The 27,726-nt window shown below is 39.7% G+C and overlaps 1 protein-coding gene across 1 annotated transcript in view; it reads left to right on the plus strand.

Moving 5' to 3' along the window:
* Nucleotides 1-27,726, plus strand: part of LOC148871286 (bifunctional nitrilase/nitrile hydratase NIT4B-like) — a 57,329-nt gene that overhangs the window by 2,961 nt on the left and 26,642 nt on the right. Inside the window, exon 2 of the mRNA XM_088973010.1 lies at nucleotides 26,292-26,471. Within this exon, the coding sequence (XP_088829136.1) occupies nucleotides 26,292-26,471 (180 nt within the window). The remainder of the gene's footprint in view (nucleotides 1-26,291; nucleotides 26,472-27,726) is intronic.

The raw sequence follows: 27,726 nt of genomic DNA on the forward strand, positions 1-27,726 counted from the left end.
GTGCTTGGGATTTGTTCCAATTTGGATATCTTGGGTTGTCTTCAGTTGTTATGGTGTTTGGTGTTTCTATTGAAGAAGTGGGTTGTATGTTCTGTACTTACATTTCTGCTTTTGTTTGTACATATTTGATGTATTTTCATTCGTTTGATTTTGAAGGAGTTGGGATTAAAGATTGGTGTAGAGCGGGTTGTTTGGATTATGTCATTTGGCTGTGATTGAGTAGTATTTGAATTTTTTAGGTTGTTTTGGGTTGGCTGTTGGTGCCGGGGCCATAAAGCTTATATACCTTTTTTTTTATTTATATAGTTTTATTTTTTCTAAAAAAAGGTTCGTGATGCCTATATTTACACTGAGCATACTGTTTGTTTAGCCAGACACTGTAGTAACTGTCTCATTTATATGTAATCAATACATACTATAATTTGTTGGTTCCCTAAAGTAGGTGCTTTTTGCTAGGATGCAGTTCATTGGGAAATTATTATTTTTGAGATGCTTCATAGGAAAAATGATTCATCTCTCTCTCAATCTCCATGGCTATTTGATTCCTCAAAGGAAAAGTAACATTGGTGTTTGGCTCCACACACTTGTTGTCTCTGCCTCATCAGTGGGAAGACTAGTATCCACTTTTATTTACACAGTTTTGTATCTCAGGTTTGGAAATTATTTCTCCGGTATTTTCCAATATCCAGTTTTATGTTTCATCAGCATGAGCATGACTTCCTAAAGGGATGACATGCTAGTTTTGAATTCTCCGAACCTAGGACAAGGCTTTTCAGAGATACCTATCTCATGCATTTTGTGGGTATTCCATGGTAAGGAATGTAATAAAAAAGAGTATCAGGTAGTGGCTGAACTGATGGCCATGAGTTATCCATTAGGTGCAAGCAAGCACTAGCAAGAAGAGCAATACTTGGAAAGCTATGCGGGCAATCTTCACTGGATTCCGTTAATTTGTTAGATTTGATCCTGTAGTTATAGAGTGAGATTTTGGGAAGATATCTGGTGGGTGTGATAGATCAATCTGCCAACAGCTCCCTAGACTTTATGCTTTAACTGAGAACAAAAAAGAACAAAGTGACCTTGTGACTATCTCCTTCAGGATTATCATGGGATTTGGTTTTAGAAGAGGTCTTAGGGATGTTGAAGTGGGGGTTCCATTTAGCTGATTGATCATCTTGAAGTGGTTTTTCTTTTCAGGCAAGGATAGGTCAAACCAAGAGGGTTTGGACTGTGGATTCTTTGGGTCAGTTCTTATGCAAATCTTTCCTTAAGACTTCAACAAAAAATCCCTTATCCCCATTATCTTTCTCTATTCATGAGGCTTGGGTTGGACGTGCTCCACCAAAAACTGTAAGCATTTGTATGGGAAGCGGCTCTCAGGATTATTAGCATGTGAGACTCTTTAAAGAAAAAGAATCTTTGTGCTTATCCTCTTGTATATGTTCTTTTCCTTTCTAATGGGGTCTGTATTGAGTATTGACCATCTATTCCTTTTTCCTGCACATCTAAGGAATGGAATCTTTTCTTTCTTCCTTTGGATTGAATTGATCTTATGCTTCAATTATTATGGAACTTTTTAGCAAATAGTTCTTCCATTTACACATAAAGGACAAAAGTTCTTTGGAAATGTCTAGAGCAGTTGTGCTTTGGGGCCTTTGGGGTGAAAGAATATCTGACAACAAAAATCAACATGAAGACTCAATCATTGAAAATGTCATGGTGAGGACGGTTTATTGGGTGCTGGCATGTAAAGAATTCAAAGGCCTATTGTTGGATGGTGTGCTGAGAGACTAGGCTTTTGTATTGTATCCAGGTTCACAAATGGACAACATGGTATTATTACCATATGGTCCACTCCTGAATTGGGGAAAATGATGTTGAACTTCAATGAGTGTAGCATTGACAACCCGGGATCATCAAGCATAGGGGGTGTGATTAGAGATCATCATGGTATTATAATGATGAGTTTCACAGGTCCAGTTGGGATGGGCCAATTTGATTGTGGAAGGAAACTGTGAAGTGGAATTTGGATTAGCTGAACGCAATGGCTATTCAGCAGGCAGTGGAACCAATGATAATGTTCCACACCAGTAATAAATCCATGGACCCCACTGTAAAAGTTGCGGGTCCCATGTATTTTATTACTGGTATGGAACATTATTATTGGTTCCACAGCCCGCTGAACAGCCATCATGTTCAGCTAATCCTTGCTTTGTGAAGTGGCCCTAAGTTGGATTGGAAAACAAAACAGGGGGCCCTTAAATACTCTGGCAAGTGATCAAAGAATCTAAATTTTTGGCATCTATTTTGGACTGCTTGTTCCGATGGATACTTCAATTAGCTAATAGAATAGTAGATGCACTTGCAAGGAATGGTATAAATAGGGACAATTTTCTGTGCGGTATACCTAGGCTGGGTATTTATGTAATGCAATAGTTTTCTTCTCTGTACTACAAAAATAGTGCTACTGTCAGCATTTGTACTATTTTATATTGTCTTCTCTATCTCTAGTTTCTGACATTAGAGAAGTTTTCTTTTCTTCATAATTAATGCAATCATATGGCTACTAATAAACAAGAACAATGGGTCAAACACTAGAAATATTTCAAAGGGGTCATCTTTTCTTCATAAGTAATACAAAAATATGGCTCTCTAGCTAATGATCACATGATCAGCTGTCTTTGGTTGGAGGTGCATCTATAGATGGTATTGACATAATGACCTTAGAACCAGGTTGGCCATGCTGTAAGGGGATTTATTTATGATGGAGGCTTTGTCTTTGACTCAGGTAATTACACTTTCTATTTCTTTCTTTCTTTCTTTTTTTGAGAAGTAAAAATAAAACTTTAATTAAAGGAAAAAGAAAACAAAATACATCAAACTAAAAAGTGATAAGGTAGCACCACACAAAACAACTGGAAAACAACCCTATCTAACCAAACTAAAAGCAAACTACTACAACAAAACTCAACGCAGATCCCTTCTATCAAACACTCAACACCAACCCCAACAGCTCCCCTCGAAGATCAAATTCAGTCCTCTCCATCACAAAGTTCTTCCTGCCCTCCTTCGTCATTCCAAATTTCTCCTCCTTCCCCTACTATGGATTTTTTAAGGCTCTCTTCCATTCTTTTCCTCTCATATTCTTTAAAAGCTCTTCTAGTAAAACTTTCTTTTCCCCCAAAAAAACGGACCCAAAGATATGCCAACCTCCACGTCTTAGTCAACAATTTTCTTCAAATCCACACTTCCATTCTTCGTCCCTTCCCCTTTTGTGTAGTACCTCCAAAGCAACCTCATCAGCTTCATTTTCTTCCATTCCTTCTCTTAAAACTACAGTCTTTTGAGACAACCCCTTGGGAGGAGATAATGAAAGGTTTTTCTCCTACCTAGGTCTTGAAATTCTTGGGTTTTCACTGTAGGGGCTTCAACATTTAAGGCTCTAAATTTTACCCCCTTTCTTCTATATAACATTTTATATTTTTTGGTCAGCCTTGCCTTAACTAATCCTTTTTTTTTTTTTATAATTGCAAAAAGACCTTAATAACATGCACAAAATTGGATATTTTTTTGATCAGTGAAAATAATTTGCATTAATAGATTTAAAATGATGGTTAGTACAACATGATCATAGGAAAGTTGTTCCCTATTCTTAAACCCACATTACAAACCAGCCCAAAATAATTGTTGTCTTGTTACACCCACTTTAGCCAGAGAGTTAGAAAACCCATTTGCACCTCTTCTGGCCCACTTAAACTCGGCCCTTATGTCTTTTGCAATCTCATCCACTTCCCTCATTTCTTGTCTTGTTACACCCACTTTAGCCAGAGAGTTAGAAAACCCATTTGCACCTCTTCTGGCCCACTTAAACTCAGCCCCTATGTCTTTTGCAATCTCATCCACTTCCCTCATTGCTTGTCTCAAAGTTTAAGGGATATGTTTGTTGGTGTTTGCCCATGAAATAATTACTTTTGGATCTACCTCAATCAACATGTAGCCCAGTTGTTTGGCTAATCTGAGGCATTGTAAAAGAGCCATCAATTCAGCCTTCAAGGAGTTTCCCAGACCAATTGGTCCTGAAAATAGTGCCAGAATCCTTCCCTCAGAATTTCTGATTACCCCTCCTATTCTTGCCATTCTTGGATTTCCAATGGAGTTCCAATCAAAGTTTAGCTCGACTTTGTTGGCTTCTAGAGGTTTCCAAATACTCTTGAAGAATGAGCTACTTCAGTCCAAGCTCTTAAGATGTCAGTGATAGACAAAGTTTGGAAGCAATCCAAGGTCTTTACCCACAAAGCTACCTTTACTTTTATGATATCTATCACTTCCTCCAAAGTTTGGCTTTTTGGACTATGACTTTCTTTTGAACCTCTGAAGTAGCAACAGCCTCAATTTTCTCAAACTCCTTCCTCCTTTGGCCTAGATCAAAACCCACTCTTTCGGCTACCACTACATACATCAAATGGCCGCAATAGATGCTTGTAGGAACAAGCAAAGCCAAATTAAGACCATCACATTCTGTATCCTGGCAACAATGAACTCCTCTCTGAACACCACCTCCCTCTTCCGCTTCACCCCCCTTCGCCTTCTCCTTTTTGACATTCTCCACCACCTTGTCCACTCCAATTCCCAAAACATCTTCAACCCTCTTCTTCAAGTATACCTGCAACTTTAGCCCTAGTCCCCTGTTCCGGTTCATCAGGAACTAAGGAAGAGATGAGCAAGAGCAATGGAGAAACTGACTCTAGCCATTGAAGTTCAGACCCAAGCACATCTGACTTACCTCTAGGATGCCCTCTTAATTTTGCCTCAATCTCGCAGACCTCAGGACGTTGAACACTATTAGAGACATTGTTGAGAAATATAGTCTTTGGTTGTATTTGGGTTTTCTTTTAGGGAGAGTGTTGGAGGTTATAGGGGTATATTCGTAATGTTGATAAATTTTTGGATGTATTTATGGGAGGAAGAGGGGCCTATGTGTAATTTGGTCTCTTGATTATTTAAGCCATTGGTTGTGTAGGATTAGCATTGAGTTGGTGAGGATATTTTTTGTGAGTCTACCAAGCCGAACCAATGTTAAATCTTTGTGCTTTCTCTCTTTCTTCTTTTTCTTTCAATTTTCTTCTTGGTTTACTATTCTTTTTATTGCTGTTTGACAACCACCATGATCTTCTACTACCTTTGAGCCAGCCTTCCCATGACTGGATTTTTCATACTCGGAGATCACCCAAATCCACTTTTATTTCTTCTCGCTTTGGTCTTGACTTGCACCTTTCCTCCTACTTTGGGTCCCCCACTTCTTAAAATGGTTTGACACCTTTACGTCAAAACCCTTCCCATTAATGCCCTATAGCTTACTTTTTTGGATACTACTTCTACAATTTTTAATCTTTCTCTCTTTAAAGTGGTCCCCACTCAACCTTCTATCCCCTCTAGGGGCCATAAACAACTATTCTCCTCTCTCCCTTGAAAGATATCCCCATAACTATTTAACTTCAGTTCTCTCCTTAGATTTTTTTGATCACATGCCGATCGTTAGTATATTCATTGTCCCCCCTCATTTTGAAATTACTATCTTACCCCCAACTTTTCTTGTTCATCATCTTCAACTTTTGGATATTTGCTAGATCCATTTTGTAGAGTTAGACCTATTGAAGTAAAAGAGGCACTAAATAAGATGAAGAAGGGATAGGCATTAGGACTTGATGGGATTCCAATAGAAGTGTGGAAAGGTATGGGAGAGGTAGGCTTGTTATGGCTGACTAAGCTATTTAATAAGATAGTAAGGTAAAAAAGGATACTTAATGATTGGAGAAATAGTAGTATGGTGCTTATATTTAAGAAAAAAGGTGATATACAAAGCTATGATAACTATCAGGGGATTAAACTCATAGATAAACTATGAAACTTTGGGAGAGAATAATTGAACAAAATACATGTATCCCAATCGTGAAATAACTGATGAAGTCCATACATCACTATGTATAATTTCAAAAGGAGAGGTAGCATGTTCAGCTATGTGAGAAAAAGGCAAAGTACAACTTTTACTCAAATAACAAATAAAACAAGGTGTACTAAAAGTCTATAAAGGAACAACTGGTTCTTATAGGTCATAGAGAGGATGGGATGGAGCAATCGATTGGGATACACATATTTACTCTGTTAGGAGGATGGGATGGAGCAATCGATTGGCGCTAGCAAGGAAAACCTAAAACCTATGAAGTTATACTGAAATGGAATAGAAACAACTGGTTCTTATAGGTCATAGAGAGTTTTGCACAAGGAAAAAAACAATTGTTTTGCATTCCAAAAAAGAAGGATGAAACTGGTTGGAAGATTTTTGCAAACAGTCTACAGAAATTCTTACTGTTCATTGAGAAAAAGGAAGGTGAAAGGCCAACAAAGATATGAGAGAAAAAAACGAAAATTAGGAGTCGAAGGGTGCTTCAAAAGTGGCTCTTGAAGAAGATGTCTTGATGGTCTCTACCTTCACAGAGCTAAAATTGATCTGGGAAGGTAAGAAGATCGATTGGGGAAGGAAGAATGTGGTTACAACAGAGTAGAGAGTTGTTGATAGGAACGAAGTTTTGGACTTGATTGCGGAAAAGTTTTAGCTAGAGAAAAAACCAAATCTCTTCCCCTTTGACGAACAAAAAAGCAATCCTGGAAATAGGGGAGATAGATGAACTTGTGTACTTTGAGTCAGCTATAGGCCAGATTACGCAGGATAATTGGGCACTGTCTTGCAACGAAAAAGGGTTATCAGAAGGAAGCTTATCTATTAAGATTCTTGGGTTGTCATTTAACCTTTGGCAGGAAAATGTCTTTAAAAAAATTGTAGAGATCTGTGGGGGAGTGTTGGGAGATACTCACATGCAAAACCTTCATGCAGTTGCGGTGAAGATATTGGGAACTTGGCTAGAACTAATTCCATGATTGACTGAAATATTTACAAGTGAAAGATGAAGAGTTTGGCTAGCGTTGGCAGCAGAAGCGTCTCTTTGGTTGGCAAGAACGAAGGAGGAAGAAGATGATGGCTTGGAACGGGATTTCCTACATGGAAAGCTAGAGCTAGGGTTGGAGAATGGTTTGATTGAGGAAAGGAAATCTAACCCAGAAACTGAAAAGGTGCAGACCATAGCCACTTTGGACCACTTACCTTTTAAGGATAATTTTTAAAAAAATTTTGAAAAAAATCCAATGGCTCCATCTATCATATGCGTAGAGTTTAAAAATCTAACCTTCCAAATTGCAAAGGAAGGTTGAGAGGAGTGGGCCTTTCTCTTGTCTGGTTGTATCGAGTTAACCCAGGTGTTGGTCAAGTCTTATTATAATCACGTTACCCTTTAAGGGGGGGGGGGGCGGTTTCAGAGCCTCGATGGGGGGTGATAGTTCCCATCTATAATCGTCCCCTTCATTGTCTTTTGGTATTCTACAAGTTATAGGGAAGACGAACCTCCACGAGAACGAGAACAGAAGAGAAGTCTAAAGGGCAAAGAACTTGCATGGGTACATTGCTAATAGGGAAACTCAACCACCCTAGAGAGGCCTAATCCTCGTTATTATAGAGAACACCCAAATGAATTAAACTTTGAGGAAGAAACAAACTGGGAGGACCTAAAAATTGTAGAAGTTGAAGAAGTGAGCCAACCTTAAAGTATTGGAAGCATTGGCACCACAAAAGGCTTTAAACATTTGGAGGTCAATCAGATGGGATTTGAACTTATGTTTGAAGAACCTCCACAACGGAAGTCCTAGAGTTGAAAGAGTTCAAGGCAGAAGAAGGAACCATGTCTTTTGGGGCACTTGGAAGAGCCAAGTAGAGAAGTGAACATGGGAATAAATTAAACACTTTCATAGGATATCCGTATGTGGGAAAATGGTGTTCAAAGCGAGCAAAACAGGAATCCATGTGAGGAATAATCAAAATGGATGAGCTAGTCAATGCTGAAAAGGATTACAACTCACCAATGTGGCTTTGGGAAGAAAACTTTTATCCATCATCGATGAGTCTTTTTATCCACCCCTTCATCCTCCTCCCTCCTTTGTTGTGCTAATGTTGTCTTCCCCTTTGTTGATGCTATTCCTCTCTTTGTTGACTTTGCAAATCTAGCGGTGAATCCTCTTCCGAAAGCAAACAATGACCCTTATCTCCTTGAAATTAAGGGGATAGTGTAGAGAAAAAGGAGAAGTAAATAATGAATTTGGTGTTAGAAAATTTATTTGAGCTAGTAGATCGAGAGCAAGCTAAAGGGGAAGTTAGGAAAGAAGAGAGAAGCAAGAAAGAAGAAGGTGAGAAGAATGTTGAAAATGAGCAAGGAATGGTAAATCTAACCATCGGAGGAATCGCAAGTAAATCCTATAAAAAGAGGAGGAAAAATTCAAAGGAAGTCAAAGAAGAGCATGCAAACATGAGGGTATATATTAGAAAAGAAGGGGGTGGAGGAAAAAAAGGAAGGAAAAAGAGGAGTGAGGTGGAAAGATTAGCTTGTAGTGTCTCTTATGGGAAGAATAAGAGCCAAAAGAGGTTGAAAAGGGGGGGGGGGGGGAGAACAGTAAAGGGTTTGTTAAGAGATAGGGTTTTCTCAACATCTCTTTGATTAAGACATTTGCTAGAATGAGCAAGGTTTTGGGAGTGCAAAGAAGAGAAGACTAATTAGGAATGTCTTGAGGAAAGAGAAACCAAGTGTAGTGATGTTACAGGAAACAAAACTATTGGAGGTGGACAGGAGATGGACAAAAAGTATCTGGGGATTTAGAGGGTTGAGTTGGTCTTTTGCCTCATCTTGAGGAGTATCTGGAGGAATTCTTACAATTTAGAAAAACGAAGATAGGGAGTGGGTTTTAACCAATGTGTACAAACCTGATTCCTATAGAGATAGAAACCTTTTTAGGGAGGAACTATCTACAATTAGGGGCTTGTGGGGCAGTCCTTGGTGTGTGTGGAGAGATTTCAATGTTATCAGGTATACAAATGAAACAAATAACCCCAATTAGGGCATAACCATAAGCATGAGGAATTTTAATGCTTTGGTGGAATCTTTGGAATTAAAAGGACCCCCTTTACTGCAAGCTACCTTTACTGATCAGATTTTCAGGAGATCCCACTGTGTTCTAAATTAGACAGGTTCCTATACTTAGTTAATTAGGTGGAGCTTTGGGGAAATCTAATCCTGAAAGTACTTCTTAGAGCAACTTCAGATCACTGCCCCCTTTGTCTTGTTGAGGATCAATGTCAGGGAGGCTCTACCCCTTTTGGATTCAAAAATATGTGGCTAGAAGACTCAAACAGGTGGGTTTCCCGGAAAAACTAAAGCTTCTAAAAGCAAGAAAAAAAGAATGGAATAAACAAGAGTTTGGAAGATTGGAGGAAACAAAGGACAAATTACAAAAAGAATAGAGGAGATTGATCTTAAAAAGGCTCAAAGAGAGTGCTTAGTGGAGGAGATATCAGAAAGGTGGAGGCTAAAGGTGGAATTAGAGGAAATTCTTAGAAAAGAAGAAATTTTTTGTAGACAAAAATCGAGATGCATTTGGCTTTTGAAAGGGGATGGCAATACAAGTTCCTTGCCACAACTGCATTTTCCCCTTCCTAGACTTAATTACATAAAGTCATAAAATTAAATTTTGCTGGATGCTGTTTTAGAAATCTGTGATTGACAGGTTTTGGAGGGGTGCTAAGAGACTTAATGAATTTATTGTGGTGTTATACTTAAGCCCAGGGGGTCTAGGAGACTTTGAAAGCAGAATATGTAAGCGGTTGAACCTAACGAACATTGTGGTGGAAGGTGATTCTACGACAGTGGAAGGCTGGGTGATAAAATAGTAAATGACTTTGGCAATACAGGAACCAAATGAGGGAAATTAGACAGTTGGCAATGGGCCTAAATTCTAATTTCTGTTGGGTTTGTAGATTAGCCAATGGGTTGGATGATGCTTTAGCAAGGTAAGGTTTGAGTAGGGAAAGACTATATTGGGCTCAATTGTAGTGTATTAATTTATCATTTGGTTAAGGGAGTGGTGATTTGTCACCCATTTTGGGCTTCCCAATACCAATTTTCTTGTAAATTTGTAAAGTTGTGTTTATAAGTATTAATAGGATTCCCTTGACTGTTAATAAAGAAAAGTGTTAAGAGTGTGAGGGAATTTTTGTCCTTTTATGAGTATTTGTATTTGGGTGCCTATTCAAGGGCACCTTTGTAATTTTGCTTGTGAGGTTAAATGAAAGTCTGTTGGTGTGAATAGTAACACACCAAGCATTCTCGACACATCTTTCCCTTCTTTCTTTTTTTTCGTCTTTCCAACATCTCTAAACCTTCCAACTTGGTATCAGAGCATTGCACAATCAAGGAAACTATCTACATCTGGTTGTGACTCACAAATGGACATGTTGATGTTAGCACGTTTCCGGTTGATGTCAGTAGTCTGTACAGTTGGCGACATCCTCATGGGTTTTTGATGGTCATTGATTTGCCCTGACTTTAGGGGAATTTTGGTATTAGTTTCATGGTGGTTTGAAGCTGTTTTAGATTTTTCTTTGATTTTTCGGATGAAAATTGGCAAAAAATCCAGATCTGGATTAGGGCTTGCATGCTCGCATGGTGGGTTGGTTGTTGCTGAAACCTCTTGTGTTTGAGTCGTGGTAAACCCCTGGGACTGCAGGAAGTAGTCCTGAATTTTTTGGAGCCCTAAAACTTTTTTGGGATTTTTTTTTCTATCCATGTTTTGCCGCAAATACTTATTTTTCCTAGTTTTTCGCTGTAGCTCATGTCTAACCTTGTGGGAAAGGTATTTAGGAGTTTAGCTGGTGTTGAAATACTGTGGTGCTGGTGAGAAATATTGTTTTTGGAGGGGCTATGATCGATGGACTCACACAAAGACATTTGAGTACCTACCTATGTCCTCTTGGGAAGAAATGGCAATACCGGAGGGCAGATTACACCTGTAAAACTTGATGGAACAAATTTCTTGAATGGTCTCAATCAACTAAGCTTACAATCGGTGGAAGAGGTAAGCTCGGATTTATTACCTGTAAGGAAGCTAAGCCGAAGCTTGAAGATCCAAAGTCCAAACTATTCCAAATGGAAGCAGGATAATCCACTGGTTATATCATGGCTTGTATGCTCTATGTACCTACACATTGCTTGTAACTATATGTTCCTTCCAACAGCTACAAATTTTTGGGACAGGCTAACTGGGACTTATTCTCAAGTGAAAAACACTACTAGAATCTATCAGTTGCAAAGAGAAGTATGTAATATGCGGTAGAGGGAGAAATCAATGGCCATGTATTTCTCCTTCTTACAATCAATTTGGGAATGTTTTTACTGTAGCTACCGTAGCTACTGTAGCTATAGTAGTCCGAACCAGTAAGGGGAAGAAGAAAGAGAAGAGAAGAAGAAGAAGATGAAAGAACTATCGAACTTGATAGCTAAACCCTATCAATCGACCTCTTAATAGTGATTAGGCTTCTAATTAAATGTACAAGGACTAAACTGCCCCTACTTAAGTATGGGACAGAGAACCTCTAATAAGACTGTCACATAAGCTCATAACTTAACCAAGGTGAGATGACTAATCTACCCTTATTCGGCTAACTCTAACACTCCCCCTCAAGCTAGAGAATATATATCATATAATCCCAGCTTGTTACATATATAGTTCACTCTCCCTAAGCTTAAGGCTTTTGTAAACAAATCTGCCCACTGATCACCTGAGCTTACATGTTCTTTGCTTATCTCTCTAGTAAGAACCTTCTCCCTCACAAAGTGGCAATCAATCTCTATGTGCTTTGTTCTCTCATGAAAAACAGGGTTGGATGAGATATGGAGCGCAGCTTGATTGTCACAGTACAACTTCATAGGTTTATCCATGTGGAACCCGATTTCTTGTAGGAGATTCCTCAACCACACTAATTCACATGTAGTGTGTGCCATGGCTCTGTACTCGGCTTCAGCACTGCTTCTAACCACAACCGTCTGTTTTTTACTCTTCCACGTCACAAGATTTCCTCCAAGAAATGTGCAGTAACCTATAGTAGATCTTCTATCAGACACAGAGCCCACCCAATCCTGTACCCAACTACTTCAAGTTTTCCTCCTGATTTATACAATAGCCCACGGCCTGGAGCTCCCTTCAAATATCTTACAATTCTAAGAACTGCATCCCAGTGAGATATATGGGGGTTCTGCATAAATTGACTCACCACACTGACTGCAAAGGAGATGTCTGGTCTCGTGATAGTCAAATAGTTCAGCTTCCCCACTAGTCGTCTATACCTTCCAGGATCATCAAATATTTCCCCTGTATCACCACTCAACTTAACATTTGGTTCCATAGGAGTCTCAGCCGGTTTTGCACCTAACAGTCCTGTTTCGTTCAATAGATCGAGAACATATTTTCTTTGGCACAGGTTTACACCTTGTCTTGATCTAGCAACTTCTATACCCAAGAAATACTTCAATGTCCCAAGGTCTTTTGTTTGAAAATGATTTTGTAGAAAGATCTTGAGTTTGTCGATCCCCAATTTGACAATATCATCCACATAGACCATTAATAAAATCTTTCCAGCTTCCGAGTCATAGCTGAACACTGAGTGATCAACCTGACATTGTTTCATTCCAAAATTCTTCACCACTTCACTAAACTTCCCAAACCAAGCACGAGGCGATTGTTTCAACCCATAAATTGCCTTTTTCAGTCTGCACACCTTACCAGCCTCCCCCTGAGCAACAAACCCAAGTGGTTGCTCCATATATACCTCCTCTATAAGGTCACCATGAAGGAAGGCATTTTTTATGTCAAGTTGAAATAAGGGCCAATCATACATAACTGCCAGGGAAATTAACACACGGACAGAGCTAATCTTAGCCACTGGAGAGAAGGTCTCCATATAGTCCACTCCATACAACTGTGAATACCCTTTAGCAACAAGTCTGGCTTTCAAACGCTCCACACTACCATCTGGCAAGTATTTAACAGTATACACCCATTTACAACCCACAACATGCTTACCAGGAGGAAGAGTAGTGAGCTCCCACGTGTGAGTATGTTGAAGAGCAGAGAGTTCCTTCATTGCCTGCCTCCACCCAGGTGAACTAAGAGCCTCTTGGACATTGTTAGGTATGGAAATAGATGACAATAGTGAAACAAACTGGCGATGTGAGGCGGAAAGGCGAGATACTGAAACAAAATTGGAAATGGGATGGAGAGTAGAACTACGTTTACCTTTCTGTAAGGCAATGGGTAGGTCAAGTCCTGAAGGTTCAACAACAGGAGCAATGACAGGATCCGCGGACAAGGTAGAAGCTGGAGGAGGGGCCGGTGTCATTCGACGTGTATACACTTGCCGAATTGGTGGTCGTTCAGTAGGGATCTGCACTGGATGAGATGACGAGTCAACTCCAATAGGAACACCCGGAACGGGATCACTGACCGGAAGAGGAAGAGGAAGTTAAGGTGGAGACGAAGATGCTTCAGTTCCTGAGAAGAAGGGAACAGACTCAAAAAAGGTGACATCAGGACAGACATAACACTTCCGAGTAATGGGATTGTAACACTTGTACCCTTTTTGAGTCCGAGAGTAGCCAAGAAACACACACTTAATGGAGCGTGCATCCAACTTGTCTATTCCAGGACTCAGATTGTGAACAAAACACACACAACCAAAGATACGAGGTGTTAATGGAAAGGGAGACAAGGTGGGAAACAAGATAGAGAAGGGAGACTGACCATGAACAATAAAGGAGGGCATCCTATTAATGAGGAAACACGCAGTAAGTACAACATCACTCCAAAACCGTTTAGGAACACTCATATGATGAAGAATAGACCAAGCTGTTTCAAGGAGATGACGATTCTTCCGTTCAGCCACCCCATTTTGTTGAGGAGTGGATGCACAAGAAGTTTGATGAATGATGCCATGCTGTTCTAAATACTGTTGAAAGGAAGTTAGAAAATATTCACGACCATTATCTGAACGAAGAACTTTGATTGGAACACCAAATTGTGTACGTATTTCAGCATGGAATTTTTGAAAAATGGAAAATAATTCACTCCTTTCTTTCATTAAATAAATCCATGTCATTCTTGAACATCTGAATGAACCAAAGTAAAAGGACTCAACATACGACTTTCAACTCTAGGACTGAAGGAAACACGATGATGTTTCCCAAACTGACACGACTCACACTGTAACACTGACAAATGACTCAAAGACGGAACTAGTATCTTGAGTGCCTTGAGAGAAGGATGTCCCAGTTGACAATGCCACTGTAGAGGAGTGAGTGAAGTCTGAAGTGCAATTGACGATCCACCACCGTCAAGGTAATACAATCCACTAGCTTCATGCCCCCCACCAATCTTCTTCCCTGTCCTGAGATCCTGAAAAACACAAGAGGAAGGGAAAAAAGTAACAGAGCAGTTAAGAGTCTTGGTTAATTTACTAATACATAAGATTGAATGGAAACTTAGGGACATATAGAACAGATGATAAAGAAAGAGAAGCCATGTCAACATTGCCAACACCACAGATGGGAGAGGAGGAATCATTGGCAAGGGTAACAGTTTGAGATGTAGAAGTTTCAGAAAGAGAAGAGAACACACCTGGAGTCCCGGTCATGTGATTAGAGGCTCCAGAGTCAATAATCCAAGGAGAGGTTTTAGATGACAGGCAAGCTATACCTGAGTGGGCAAGAGTAGCAGTAATGTGCTGTGAAGTGGACTGAAGGAACCACTCATACTCATCACGCGGTACACTCACCATCTCCCTTCCGGAAACAGATGTAGATGTGGAAGGAGTTAGGTCTGCCTGTTGATTATCACCGACATCAACCCCACCAGCAATAGCATGATTGGCCCATTTAGAGGGAGGGTGGCCATGAAGATCATAACCGGAATGTCCTTTCCTGCCACAGTGGGTACACTTCCTTGTAGAGCTGCCTTTTTCTTTGCCACGGCCTCCCCTTGAGTCACGACCACCACCACAGCCAAATATGAAACCACCACGACCTCCTCGGGAGACATGTCCTCCCCCTTTCGTACCACGTCCACCTCCTCTGGTTGTTACAAAAGCTGATCTATCAGACTATGTGGGATTCTCTATCTGTCCCAAAGAAATCCTACGAAGCCGAGCAAACACTTCCTCAAGTGTAGGAAGGGTAGAGCCCCCCAATATTTGGGCTCTAACTGGTTCATACTCTGATTTCAACCCCACTAAGAACCTTGTGACATCTAGTTGTTCCCTCTGTTGTTGTTGAACCTTAACATCTGGAGTGAGAGGATGATAGACATTGAGTTCATTTCTGAGGTTCTTCATACTGGCATAGTACTCTTCTAGTGTTTTATTTCCTCGTTGCAGACCAAAGTACTCCTGATAGAGCTGATATACCCTTGTAGTATTATCTTGCCCAGAATACAGCTTCTTGGCATGTTCCTATATGTCCTTAGCTGTATCTAAGAACATGAAGTTGGCACTTATTTTGGGTTCCATACTGTTCCATAGCCATGTCATGATTTGAGCATCCTCCTGTTCCCAATCATCAAACCCTGGAGAGTCAGCCGGTGGTTTATCTTCTTTCACATGCTTCACTTTTCTCTTTGCCTTGAGAAAAACTTCCACTGACTTGGCCCATGGAACATAGTTCTCACCATTCAGTTTAATTGAGGTTATCTGTACACCTAGATAGTCAGAGGAAACCACCACACTAGGTTTCTGATCACTACAGCCATCTCCCATTGCTGCCATGATACTCTTTCAATGCTGACTCTAATCTGAATTCCCAATCACCAACTAAGTGCTGCTGTCAAGAGTTTGATGTTCTAGAACCTACAACAGTCCCTAAACACAATGATAAATACACGCGCCTTTGTTCTTATCCACACCACTACTGATTTCACAAAAAAAAAACACAGACTACACCGACTTTAATTCAGCACTTACTAACCACATGCAAGCTCTCTTACAACTACTCAACAAAAACTCAACTAGCTGTCACACCACTACTGCTGTCAAGAGTTTGTGCATTACAAGCACCACCACACAGCCATAGCTGTCACACACAATACAGACCTGCTTTAATGCTTTTAAGAGGGCATCACAAGACCAACAAAAACTCAACTAGTACCATTGCATTACACCTTGCACCATTCGGCCACCTACAGTAGCAGCCCTTACACCATTTTGGTCACTGTAAACACAATCTGCTCTTGGAATTTTTCCAAGAACCAGGGCAACAACCAACCTAGTTCTCTAGGTTCTGATCAGTCCTCTCAAGTTCTTGAAGATTTTCAACCCAGAAATACCAATAGCACACAGAGGAGAGATAACCAACCTTCGTTTGAGAGCTTCAGCCAACCATTCACTGCTGAAGTTGTTTTCTTAGGAAAGAAAGTTCTGTGCACTAGAAAAAAAAGAGTTGTGATGTTTCAGGCCTGGGACGAACCACTTTTCTCCATTGACAGCCCAGAGAAGAAAATGAGAGAATTGAAGCACGAATTGAAACAGGTCACGAACTGAAGTTGTCATGCTCTGATACCATACAGTAGCTACAGTAGTCCGAACCAGTAAGGAGAAGAAGAAAGAGAAGAGAAGAAGAAGAAGATGAAAGAACTATCGAACTTGATAGCTAAACCCTATCAGTCGACCTCTTAATAGTGATTAGGCTTCTAATTAAATGTACAAGGACTAAACTAGCCCTACTTAAGTATGGGACAGAGAACCTCTAATAAGATTGCCACATAAGTTCATAACTTAGCCAAGGTGAGATGACTAATCTACCCTTATTCGGCTAACTCTAACAAGGAAGAAATTAATCATCTTGAGGCTTTGGAGTGGAAGGATCTTGTTGATGCTGAACAGTACATGAAGTACATTGAAAAAAACTGAGTTTTTTTGTCACTCTGCACAGCATATTCTCTAGGCAACACATCCTTAGTGTTGATATTTTGTCACTCTCCACAGCATATTCTCTTGTGCAGAATGAAGAGAGTAGGAGGAATGCTATGATGCAAGTGTTTGTAGGTGAGCACTTTATAGGTGAGTACATTGTTCTTGTGTCCACAAATCCGAAGGATACAAAGGATAGATGCTGGAAACTAAATCCCCCAATTGAAACTTGAGAAGTTTAAAACTGGAAAGAAAGTAAATGTTCATGTTTCTACTACAAGTTATGATTCTCAGACTCACATGCTTAAGGGAAACCCTCCTACTCTGGCATCTACTCATGACACCTTTGATGTGATGGAAAAATTGAGAGGCATCTTACTCCATCTTGAAAAGAGTGGGTTGCCTACATCTACTAGATCAGATGCTTCTTCTGGTGCTTTTGCAAAATCAGGTATTGCACTTGCGTGTCATGTGGAGACTCAATAACTTGATGTACCTTATTAGTATAGTCCCTATTGTATATTACTTTTACATCTTATTCTTCTTTTCTCTTTCAGCCCTGTATGGGCATTCTTGTAATTGTACATATCTTTTAATATATAAGAGACTCTTTGAGGTGGGGGTCATTCATTCTTGACACCTCTAAGATTATTCTTGTTCTTTTCTCTATTCGGCCAAGAGTGTTGACATGGTATCAGAGCAGGTTGTTGTCTGATCTATTCTCTCGCTCTCTTGAACCTTACTAGAAGTAGTAAACCTATCGTATTAGGGCTGTCTTGATCAACCATTTTCTATTCTTTCTTCTTTGCGCAACTAGCAGGAGAGATTTCTTTAGATCTCTTTTGGGAGACATTGGTTTGAGGCCAAACTTCAAATCTGGTGTCGCCTAAACCTGATCTATTCTCCCTACAAACAACATCTGATTTGGTGAAGTTTTGAAGGAGTTCTGATCTTCTTCTTGGGGCGGCAACACTGTACAGTTTCTTTTTTTGGACTGCAACAGCTTTGGACTTCAGATCTGGTGTCGCCTAGACCTGATCTATTCCACCTACAAACAACATCTGATTTGGTGAAGTTTTCGAAGGAATACTGATCTTCTTGGGGTGGCAGCACTGTACAGTTTCCTTCTCGGGACTGCAACCTTTTTTTTTTTGAACTTTAGGCCTTCTACATCAACCTGCAATTTTAGTTTTTCTCTCCAGATCGAAGGGTTCTCTCAAGCTCTCCTTAACCCTACACTCAGTTTCTGGTTTAGAGTTTTTAAGGAGTGCCTTAATCAGCATAAGATACCTCCTTGTTCGTGAAGAAGACGTTTGATGTGTTGGTAAATCACAGATCTCTCTCAATCGGCTGGCTCGGTCAACCTAAAACCCTAGATCTGGTGTCGTCCTAGGGTTTTCTTGCCTCCCATTTATTTGATTCATACTTCAGATTCATATTTGAAAGGCCTTAGACTCGACAGTCTTAAAAACTTACCTTTTTTGGACTGCCATCTTTAGTTTTTGATTGCTGAATTTGGTTGTCTCTGATATCCTTGTGCCTGGATTGCTGTTTTCTTGCCAAAATGGCCTCCGATAGTGGCGATTCTTTTGTTAAAGGTGATTCCTTGGCATCTATGGTTGAGCAAAACATTCGACAACTGGTAACATTTGCTTTTCCTTCTGCTCTTTCTGCTATTGGATTACCTGGTGAGTTTTCCGGTTATTGTGCTTCTTCTCATATTTGGATCATTGACTCTAGAGCTACCAACCACATGATAGGAGCCTACCCTACCCAACCAAGTAACCTTACTAAAACCCATCACAAACATATTGTTACTGCCAATGCTGAAAAGTTAAACATCATTGGTAGTAGTGATCTGTCTCTTAAGCTTTCACCCACTGCATCTTTCCTTCTTACCAAGACCCTTCTTGTTCCTAATCTTACTACAAACTTGATTTCCGTTGGCCAATTAATTGATGAAGGTAACATTCTCATCTTCTCTCAGGATGAATGTTTGATTCAGGACCGGAACACTAGGAAGGTGAAAGGGAAGGGGTGCAGGTTGGGCCGTCTGTTTGCATTGGAGTTCGAGAAGCCTCAAACAACAACATCATCAGTTTATTTCAGTTCCTCCACTTCTAGTTCCTTTCTGAGTCATAGAAATAATGTTTGGGACTTATGGCATAAACGCCTAGGTCATTTACATTCTGAAAAATTAAAATTTTTGTTTGATTCAGGCCTTATTAAGAATAAAGTTCCTTCCTTGCACACCTTTGATACATCTTGTGTTTCTTGTTGCTTAAGTAAGAGTCGTACCTTACCATTTCCTCACATATCTGAGCATGCTACCTCTCCTGTCGAGCTTATACATAGTGATGTTTGGACTGCTTCTGTTTCTTCTCGGCTTGGATACAAATATTTTGTGTCGTTCATTGATGATTGTACTAGGTACACATGGATATACTTTCTTCGCCACAAGTCTGAGGTATTCCCAACATTTAAGTTGTTTCATGCTATGGTGCGGGTTCGGTTTCAATCACAAGTGCGCATTCTCCGTTTGGATTCAAGAGGAGAATACACTAATGGAGATCTTTTATCCTATTTGAAGGACATGGAATACAAGTGCAACGAAGTTGTTCATATACTCCTTAGCAAAATGGTGTGGCCGAGTGAAAAAATGGACATATCCTTAGTGTTGTGAGGACATTGTTGCAGGAATCCCATACTCCACCTTCCTTTTTGGTAGAGGCAAGTATAACTGTGTTTTTGATCAACTATATTCCTTCCTCAGTTCTTGGTAATATGTCTCCCTTTCAGAAGTTATTTGGTCGTTCTCCAGATTTATCCATGTTTCATGTCTTTGGATGTGTGTTTTGTTCATCTTCCCTCTCATGAACGTTCTAAATTGTCTGCACAGTCTGTCATGTGTGCCTTTGTGGGTTACAGTCCTGGCCACAAAGGATTTCTTTATTATGATCCTTCTATTCGTTGCATTCGTATATCATGTAATGTTGTTTTCCTTGAGCACATTTCATTTTTTGTTGGAATTGCTAGACTATTTGCACCGTCTGTTTCTATTTTGCCAAACTTTGATTCACAGGATGCTCCACCTCCTTCTACTGAGAAGGACTTTCTCATCTTCTCTCGCAAGCGGTTATGTGCTCTAGCCTCTGCGCCTGTGACTCTCCTTCCTCCTGGTTCAGATCATCATTCTACCACTGCTCCTGTAAGTGATACCTCTACTTCAGACACTCTTCATACTTCTGTTCCTCTTCGTTGTTCTACTCGTATATCTAGACCTCTTGACCGCTATGGTTTTCCTTCAAACAATAGCTCTTTGTCTGCTGTCCTATCCTCCATAGATGTTCCTCTCTCCTACCAGGAAGCTAATAGTAGCCCTCATTGGAAGGAAGCTATGGATGCAGAGATTCATGCTTTACATGAGAATAACACTTGGGATCTTGTGCCTCTCCTCCAGATGCATCAATTGTTGGGAGTTGTTGGGTTTACAACATTAAACTGAAGTTTGATGGATCTCTTGATCAATACAAGGCACATTTAGTTACCCAAGGATATAGTCAGGAGTATGGTATTGACTATGAAGAAACCTTTGCTCCTGTTGCAAAGATCACCACAGTCCGTGTTCTTTTAGTAGTGTCTGCTGCTCAGTCTTGGACTATATGCCAGCTTGATGTGAAGAATGCCTTTCTTCATGGTCAATTGAAGGAGACAGTCTACATGAAGCCTCCTCCTAGATACTGCAGTGATCCTTCTTTAGTATGTCGCCTCAAAAAGTCTTTATATGGTCTAAAACACGCTCTTTAGGCATGGTTTGAACGCTTTCGCAATGTTGTACTTGCTGTTGGATATAGCCAAAGTTCATTTGATCGTTCTTTGTTTGTTAGGCGACAACCTCAGGGTATTACCATTCTCCTACTATATGTTGATGACATGTTGTTGACTGGGAATGATGCTAAAGGCATTCATGAATTGAAACTTTTACTTCATAATTCCTTTCACATGAAGGACTTGGGCCCTCTCACATTTCCTAGGACTGGAAGTACATCGCAGTGATCGAGGGTATTTTGTTTGTCAGCAGAAGTATGCCTCTGACCTTGTTAACCTTTGTTGGCCTTAATGATGAAAAGCATGTTGATACACCTATGGCGCTAAATCATAAGCTATCTAAATCTGAAGGTCCATTACTTCCTGATGCTGCCTTATATCGCCAGCTTGTGGGGTCCCTCATTTATCTCACTATGACTTTGCCTGATATTTTAGATGTTGTCTAGGTTGTTAGTCAATTTGTTTTTTCTCCTCGTCGGCCTCACATGACTAGTGTTCATTGTATCATTTGATATGTTAGAAGCACAACTTCCCAGGTGTTGTTCTTCTCCTCCTCTCCTATTCAGTTGAGAGCACATGCTAATGCGGATTAGGCTGGTTGTCCAAACACTTGTAGGGCCACTTTTGGGTGGTGTGTTTTTATGGGTGATTCACTCATCTCTTGGAAGTGTAAGAAACAACAAACAGTCTCCAAGTCTTCCACTGAAGCAGAGTATGGGGCCATGTCTTTAGTTTGCAATGATATTGTTTGGTTACAGTCTCTCTTTATGGATCTTAGCATTCAGATTCCTACTCCTATTCCTCTCTATGCAGATAATGCGAGTGCTATCAAGATTGCATCTAACCTGTCTTCCATGAGAGGACCAAGCACATCGAGGTGGACTGCCACTTTATCCGAGATCTCTTCACTACTAGGTCTATATCGCTTCCTCATGTAGCCTCAGACATGCAAATTGTTGATATTTTCACCAAAGCTATGACTAAAGTTCGACATCTCTTTCTTATAGACAAATTGATGCTTATATCGAGGCATCGGTTTGAGGGGGGTGTGGAGACTGTATAACTTGATGTACCTTATTAGTATAGTCCCTGTTGTATATTACTTTTACATCTTATTCTTCTTTTCTCTTTTAGCCCTGTATGGACATTCTTGTAATTGTACATATCTTTTAATATATAAGAGACTTTTTGAGGTGGGGGCCATTCATTCTTGACACCTCTAAGATTATTTTTGTTCTTTTCTCTATTTGGCCAAGAGTGCTGACATGTCATGCCCCACCCTCTAGCTCTTGGATAATTGACACAGGAGCCAGTGATCATATGACTAGTATGCCTTCCTACTTTACCACTTATAGACTTTTTTCCAGAAAAGGTAAGATTACCGTTGCCGATGGGTCCCAAACCCCATATCTTTTCATTTAATACATATTGATGCTTGGGGCCCTTATTCTATTCCATGTATGGGTGGCTACTCGTAGTATACTTGGTTGCATTTGATGAAAAGCTGAGATGAAGTTCCTTTAATTGTAAAAGGCTTCGTCATTATGGTGGAGATACAGTTTGAGAAGAAGATCAAGATTACTAGATCTGACAACGCCAAGTACTTTAAGAAGCACTTATAAACCTTCCTTGAAGAGAGAGGAGTGATTTACCAGAGTTCCTGTCCTCATACTCCCCACAAAATGGGGTATCGGAGAGGAAAAACAGACATGTGATTGAAGTTGCTAGAGGTTTGTTATTCCAGATGCATGTTCCAACTCGGTTTTGGGGGGATGTTGCTCAAACAACTGTATATCTTATTAACAAACTTCCCTTGCAGACCCTGCATCTCCAGTCTCCTCATCAACTTCTTTTTCCTGATGAGAATACATTCCATCTTCCTTCCAAGGTTTTTGGGTGTGTCTGCTTTATCCATGACATGAGTACTTATAAGCTAAAATTTGATCCAAAGTCTATCAAGTGTGTCTTCTTGGGATATTCTTTAGTCCAAAAGGGGTATCATTGTTATGACCCTTGTTCTAAAAAAGGTATGTGTCCAAAGATGTCACATTCTTTGAGTCTACTCCCTTCTTCTCCATCTCTCGTCCTTTTCTCCAAGGGGAGAATGTTAGTGAAGATCAGACTCCTTTTTGTATGTTGTTCCTACAACCGATGTTGTCAATTCTTCTCCTCATCCTTGTGGTGACAGTAGTCCTCCTTCTATGCCTCCTCCTTTGCTTCCTTTTCCTTGGTCTTGGCATCAATGGTTCGTCAGACTAAAAAAGAGGATGACTCCAGAATGAGTGCCCATTACAATCTGACCTCCCAGACTCAAGTAATTTGGATTCTGAACCTCATCCTGTTTCCGATGCCTGTGTTGAATATGTTGTTGAGCCTCCTCGTGTAGATTCTATCCTTAACCTTCCTATTGCAATTTGTAAAGCAAGACAAACATGTGCTAAGTATCCTATCTCAAACTATGTCTCTTATGATACCTTATCACCCTCTTATTGTGCCTATATTTCTTCTATTGCTTCTTTATCCCTCACAATAGGTAGTGCAGTTCCCTTATTGGAAGGATCCTATGAACCAGAAAATGGAGGCACTTGAAAAAAATCTAGGCATGGGAAATTGTTTCTCTTCCAGAAGGCAAAGTTCCTCTTGGATGCAAGTGGGTTTATACAGTGAAGCATAAAACTAATGGCTCAATTGAAAGGTATAAAGCTCGACTTGTGGAAAAAGGGTACTTAGTCTTACGACATTGATTATCAGGAAACATTTGCTTTAGTAACCAAGATGAATTCAGTCCGAGTTATCATGTCTCTTGCTACCAATTATTCTTGGCCCTTGTATCAAATGGATGTTAAGAATGCCTTCCTTAATGGAAACCTTTAGGAAGAAATTTGAATGGAACTTCATCTAGGAGTGAACATCCCTGGGAGTGAGGGAAATGTTTGCCATTTGAAAAAATCCCTTTATGGCCTTAAACAATCCCCTAGAGCTTGGTTTGACAGATTAAGGAAAGATGTCTTAAAAATTGGCTTCTCACAATCTCAAGCTAACCATACCTTGTTTATTAAGAGAGCAAATGGAAAAATAACTATGTTGATAGTATATGTTGATGATATTGTTATCACAAGGGATGATATCTCTGGGATTACTGAACTGAAATCTTTCCTTGCTACTGAATTTGAAATTAAGGATCTTGGAAAACTCCGATATTTCCTAGGAATTAAGGTTGTAAGGTCAAAGAAGGGTATTTATATTTCTCAAAGGAAATATGCCCTTAATTTGCTTCAGGAGGTAGGAAAATTGGATTGTAAACCGGCTGAAGCTCCAATTGATCCCAATCATAAGTTGGGAATTGATGGTGGAGATGTCCTTCTTGACAAAAGTATGTATCAAGGACTTGTTGGTCGCCTTCTACTTGTGTCTAAGTAGACTAGATATATCATATGTTGTGAGTGTGGTCAGCCAATACATGCACAAGTTTAGATCATCTCATATGCAAGCAGTGAATAGAATACTTGCTTATTTGAAGGTATGTCTAGGAAAGGGGGTGTTGTATTCTAATTATGGGCATCTAGAGGTAGAGGCCTATTCTGATGTTCACTGGGCAGGTTCTACTGATGATAGGTAGTCTACTTCTAGCTATTGTACCTTGGTGGGTGGTAATGTTGTATCATGGAAAAGAAAGAAGCAATCAGTTGAGACTCGATCTAGTGCAGAGGCAGAGTACAAAGCTATGGCACATGGAGTCTCAGAATTGTGGTTGAAGAACTTGTTGACAGAAATGGGAGTGTAGATTGATACTCCAATGATATTATATTATCACAATCAAGCTGCCATAAACATAGCCCACAACCCTGTTTAACATGATTGTACAAAGCATATAGAGGTTGATTGGCATTTCATTAGAGAAAGAGTTGCCAGTAGAGAGATTTGTCTACCTTATGTGAGGTTTGAAGAACAGTTGCTGATTGTCTTACTAAAGGTGTTCCAAAATAATAGTTCGACAACAATTTGAACAGGCTTGGCATGACAAATATCTATGCTTAGCTTGAGGGCGAGTGTTAAGAGTATGAGGGAATTTCTGTCCTCTTATGAATATTTGTATTTGGGCTCCTATTCAAGGGCACCTTTGTTGTTTTTCTTGTGAGGTTAAATGAAAAGTCAGTTGGTGTTAACAGTAACACACCAAGCATTCTCGACACATCTTTCTCTTTCTTCTTCTTCTTCTTCTTCTTTTCAATATATCTGAACCTTCCAACTAAAGGGAAATAGATATAGCGCTAATACCTGTATTTGCATCATTTTTTGGCAAATACGAAGGCTCTTTGTTTCTTGTATCTGTCTATATATCCATATTCTTATCTTGGAATCATAAATTGGATCACAGCAGTGAGATCTGTGGTCTCTAGGGTGAACCCCCTTGTTCTAACTAGTTCCTTGGTCCAACCTGTTCTCTAGGCCTTGCATGGGGAGGTGTTATGAGGAATGGGTCTTACTGAGGCATTTCTTTGCTGAGCTTAGTGCTTTCTCTTTTTTGTATATTTCAAGGGGGTGCCCCAAGGACTGCTTTCCACCATCATATCTCCTCTGAACTGATATTGTAGTTTTTGTATATTTTGTACAAGAAACCTGACAACGGTTATAAATCTTCCCCTTGTTCCATTTTTATTGAATTTTGGGGAAATTTATTTATCTTGTCATTAATTAAATAGTTTTTTTCTGCTGATATTAAAAATCTAATATGTCCTAATTACTATTCCCTAAAAGGTTCCTGTAAGCCCATAACCCTAATTCTGTAATGACCCTCTGCTCACCCCATGCTATTGGGTTTAATCCTCCATGGGAAGTAAGAATTTCTGCATATTCTGGCAAAAGTTTTTCACGTTTCTACCCACAGGAGACCAGAATTCATCTCAAGTGGCACACATTAGATTTGATTCCTTAGAGTTAATATGTAGTACTTGGGTTTGTCAACAATATTTGTGCTGCAGCAAACAGATTTTACCAGCTTTGCAAGAATTACAAAATAAAGATAACTCATTGGGTTTAACAAGGTACTTTATCTTCGTATTTAAATCATTAAGTGAAGCACTTTGATAGAATGATACTAATTTCTTTAGGTGTCTCTGGCTCTGCCAACATTTTCTAAGCTTTCAGCTTAATATAATCGGTTACTGTATCTTAATATTTGTCTGTTAAGATCTATTTATATCTTTTCTTTTTTGAGTCATAAAAGAAATTCATTGGAACATAATTACAGATAATGTTCTTAGGCCTAGAGGCAGGCAAACCACCTGTACATATAAGAGAATATTATCTATTGTACTTCAGTTCTATGCCATATTAATGATTTGGTGTTCATAATGATATTGTCAGTGTAATAGTTCATGATAAAGCTTATTGTCAAAATATAATTTTGTTTACTTTGTTGAGGCAGTGATGGTACATTATCCACAATATTTTGAATTGCTTGTAGCTAATTTTCTTCTGGGTTAAGAGGACTGTGTTCATTGATTGTATATTAGGGGAGATAAACCATTAATTTATGGACTCAACAGAAAATTCTTTTTTTTTTCCTTGTAAGCAGATAAGGCAGAGAGACTGGTTGCAGGTGCTGCTGCTTATGGGTCACAATTAGTTGTCTTTCCAGAGGCATTTGTGGGTGGTTATCCCCGTGCTTCATGTTTTGATGTTTTTGCTAGAACCTGTATAAGTGAGGGAAACAGTCAGTTGCAGAGGTATCATGCTGCAGCTGTGGACATTCCTGGTGAGAACCCCTTTTTGAGACAACCAAGGCTTTTGATGCATTGCATCGTATTAGTTAATTTGCCTTCTGTATTACATGCATTCACATATACATCAATACATGCAAATGCCAACATGCAGAGAAAAATAGTAACCAAGAGAAAATTATCAAAAAAAAAAAAACAACCAAGAGAAGGAGCAAGATGGAGAAGAAACATTCCAGAGTTAAATAGTATGGTTCAGTAGCTTATATCCACAGGAGAGCATCAAAGTTCCACTGAGTAGAACATAAAAGACAGCTTCTCAATCATACCTTTCTCTCTTTCACATATTAGAACCCAAAAAGACAATAAATAGAAGACAAATATGTATCCCAAGATCAAAGACACACCCTATGCACCGGGTTGAGGGTTAATTTCAGCAAATCCAGCATTATGCTTATCAACTCAGTCGAAGAAAGACTCAGAGAGAATATCAAAGAGATTCTGAATTGTAAAGTGGAAAGCCTCCCCATTACCTACCTTGGTATGCCCCTGGGAGGTAACCCAAGATCTCTAAACTTCTGGGACCCAGTGGTGGAGAAATTTGAAAGAAAATTAGCCTCTTGGAGAAAAGGTTAACTATCAAAAGGGGGCAGACTGATTCTCCTAAAGGCCTCTCTAGCAAACTTACCAACTTATTACTTTTCATTCTTCAAAATTCCTCCAAAAGTGAGACTTTACTTAGAGAAAATCCAAAGAAATTTCCTTTGGGATGGAGGAGGGGTGAATAGAAATCACCTGGTAAGTTGGGACCAAGTGTGTAAGCGGAAGGAGGAGGGAGGATTGGGAGTTGGGCATTTAAATGGCTATGGAGATTCCCCACCGAATCCGATACTCTTTGGGCATCTGTTATCTCTAGCAAGTGTGGAACAAATGCAAATGGGTGGGACAGCAATCTCCAGTTGAACCAGGTAAAGAACTCAAACCCTTGTAAAGGTATAGTTTCCTCTCACTCATCCTTCATTCCTTTCATTAGACTCAAAGTGGGAAACGAAAATAAAATAAAATTCTGGAAAGATCTCTGGTGGGGGGATTCCACCCTAGCTGAAGCCTTCCCTAGAATCTTTAATCTCTCCTCAAATCAGGACTCAACTGTCTCCTCTTGCATTCCAGCCTTACCTGCTGACACCAATTTGACTCTGAACCTGAGAAGGCCTTTAAAGGAAATTGAGATCTCAGACCTTTTAAACCTCTTCCTTACCCTAAAAGAAGTCTCTCTCTCCCCTCAGTCCTCTG

The sequence above is a fragment of the Nelumbo lutea genome, chromosome 2, assembly GCF_056320005.1.
Source record: "Nelumbo lutea isolate HS-2025 chromosome 2, American lotus-T2T, whole genome shotgun sequence".
In the NCBI taxonomy this organism is placed as follows: Eukaryota; Viridiplantae; Streptophyta; class Magnoliopsida; order Proteales; family Nelumbonaceae; genus Nelumbo; species Nelumbo lutea.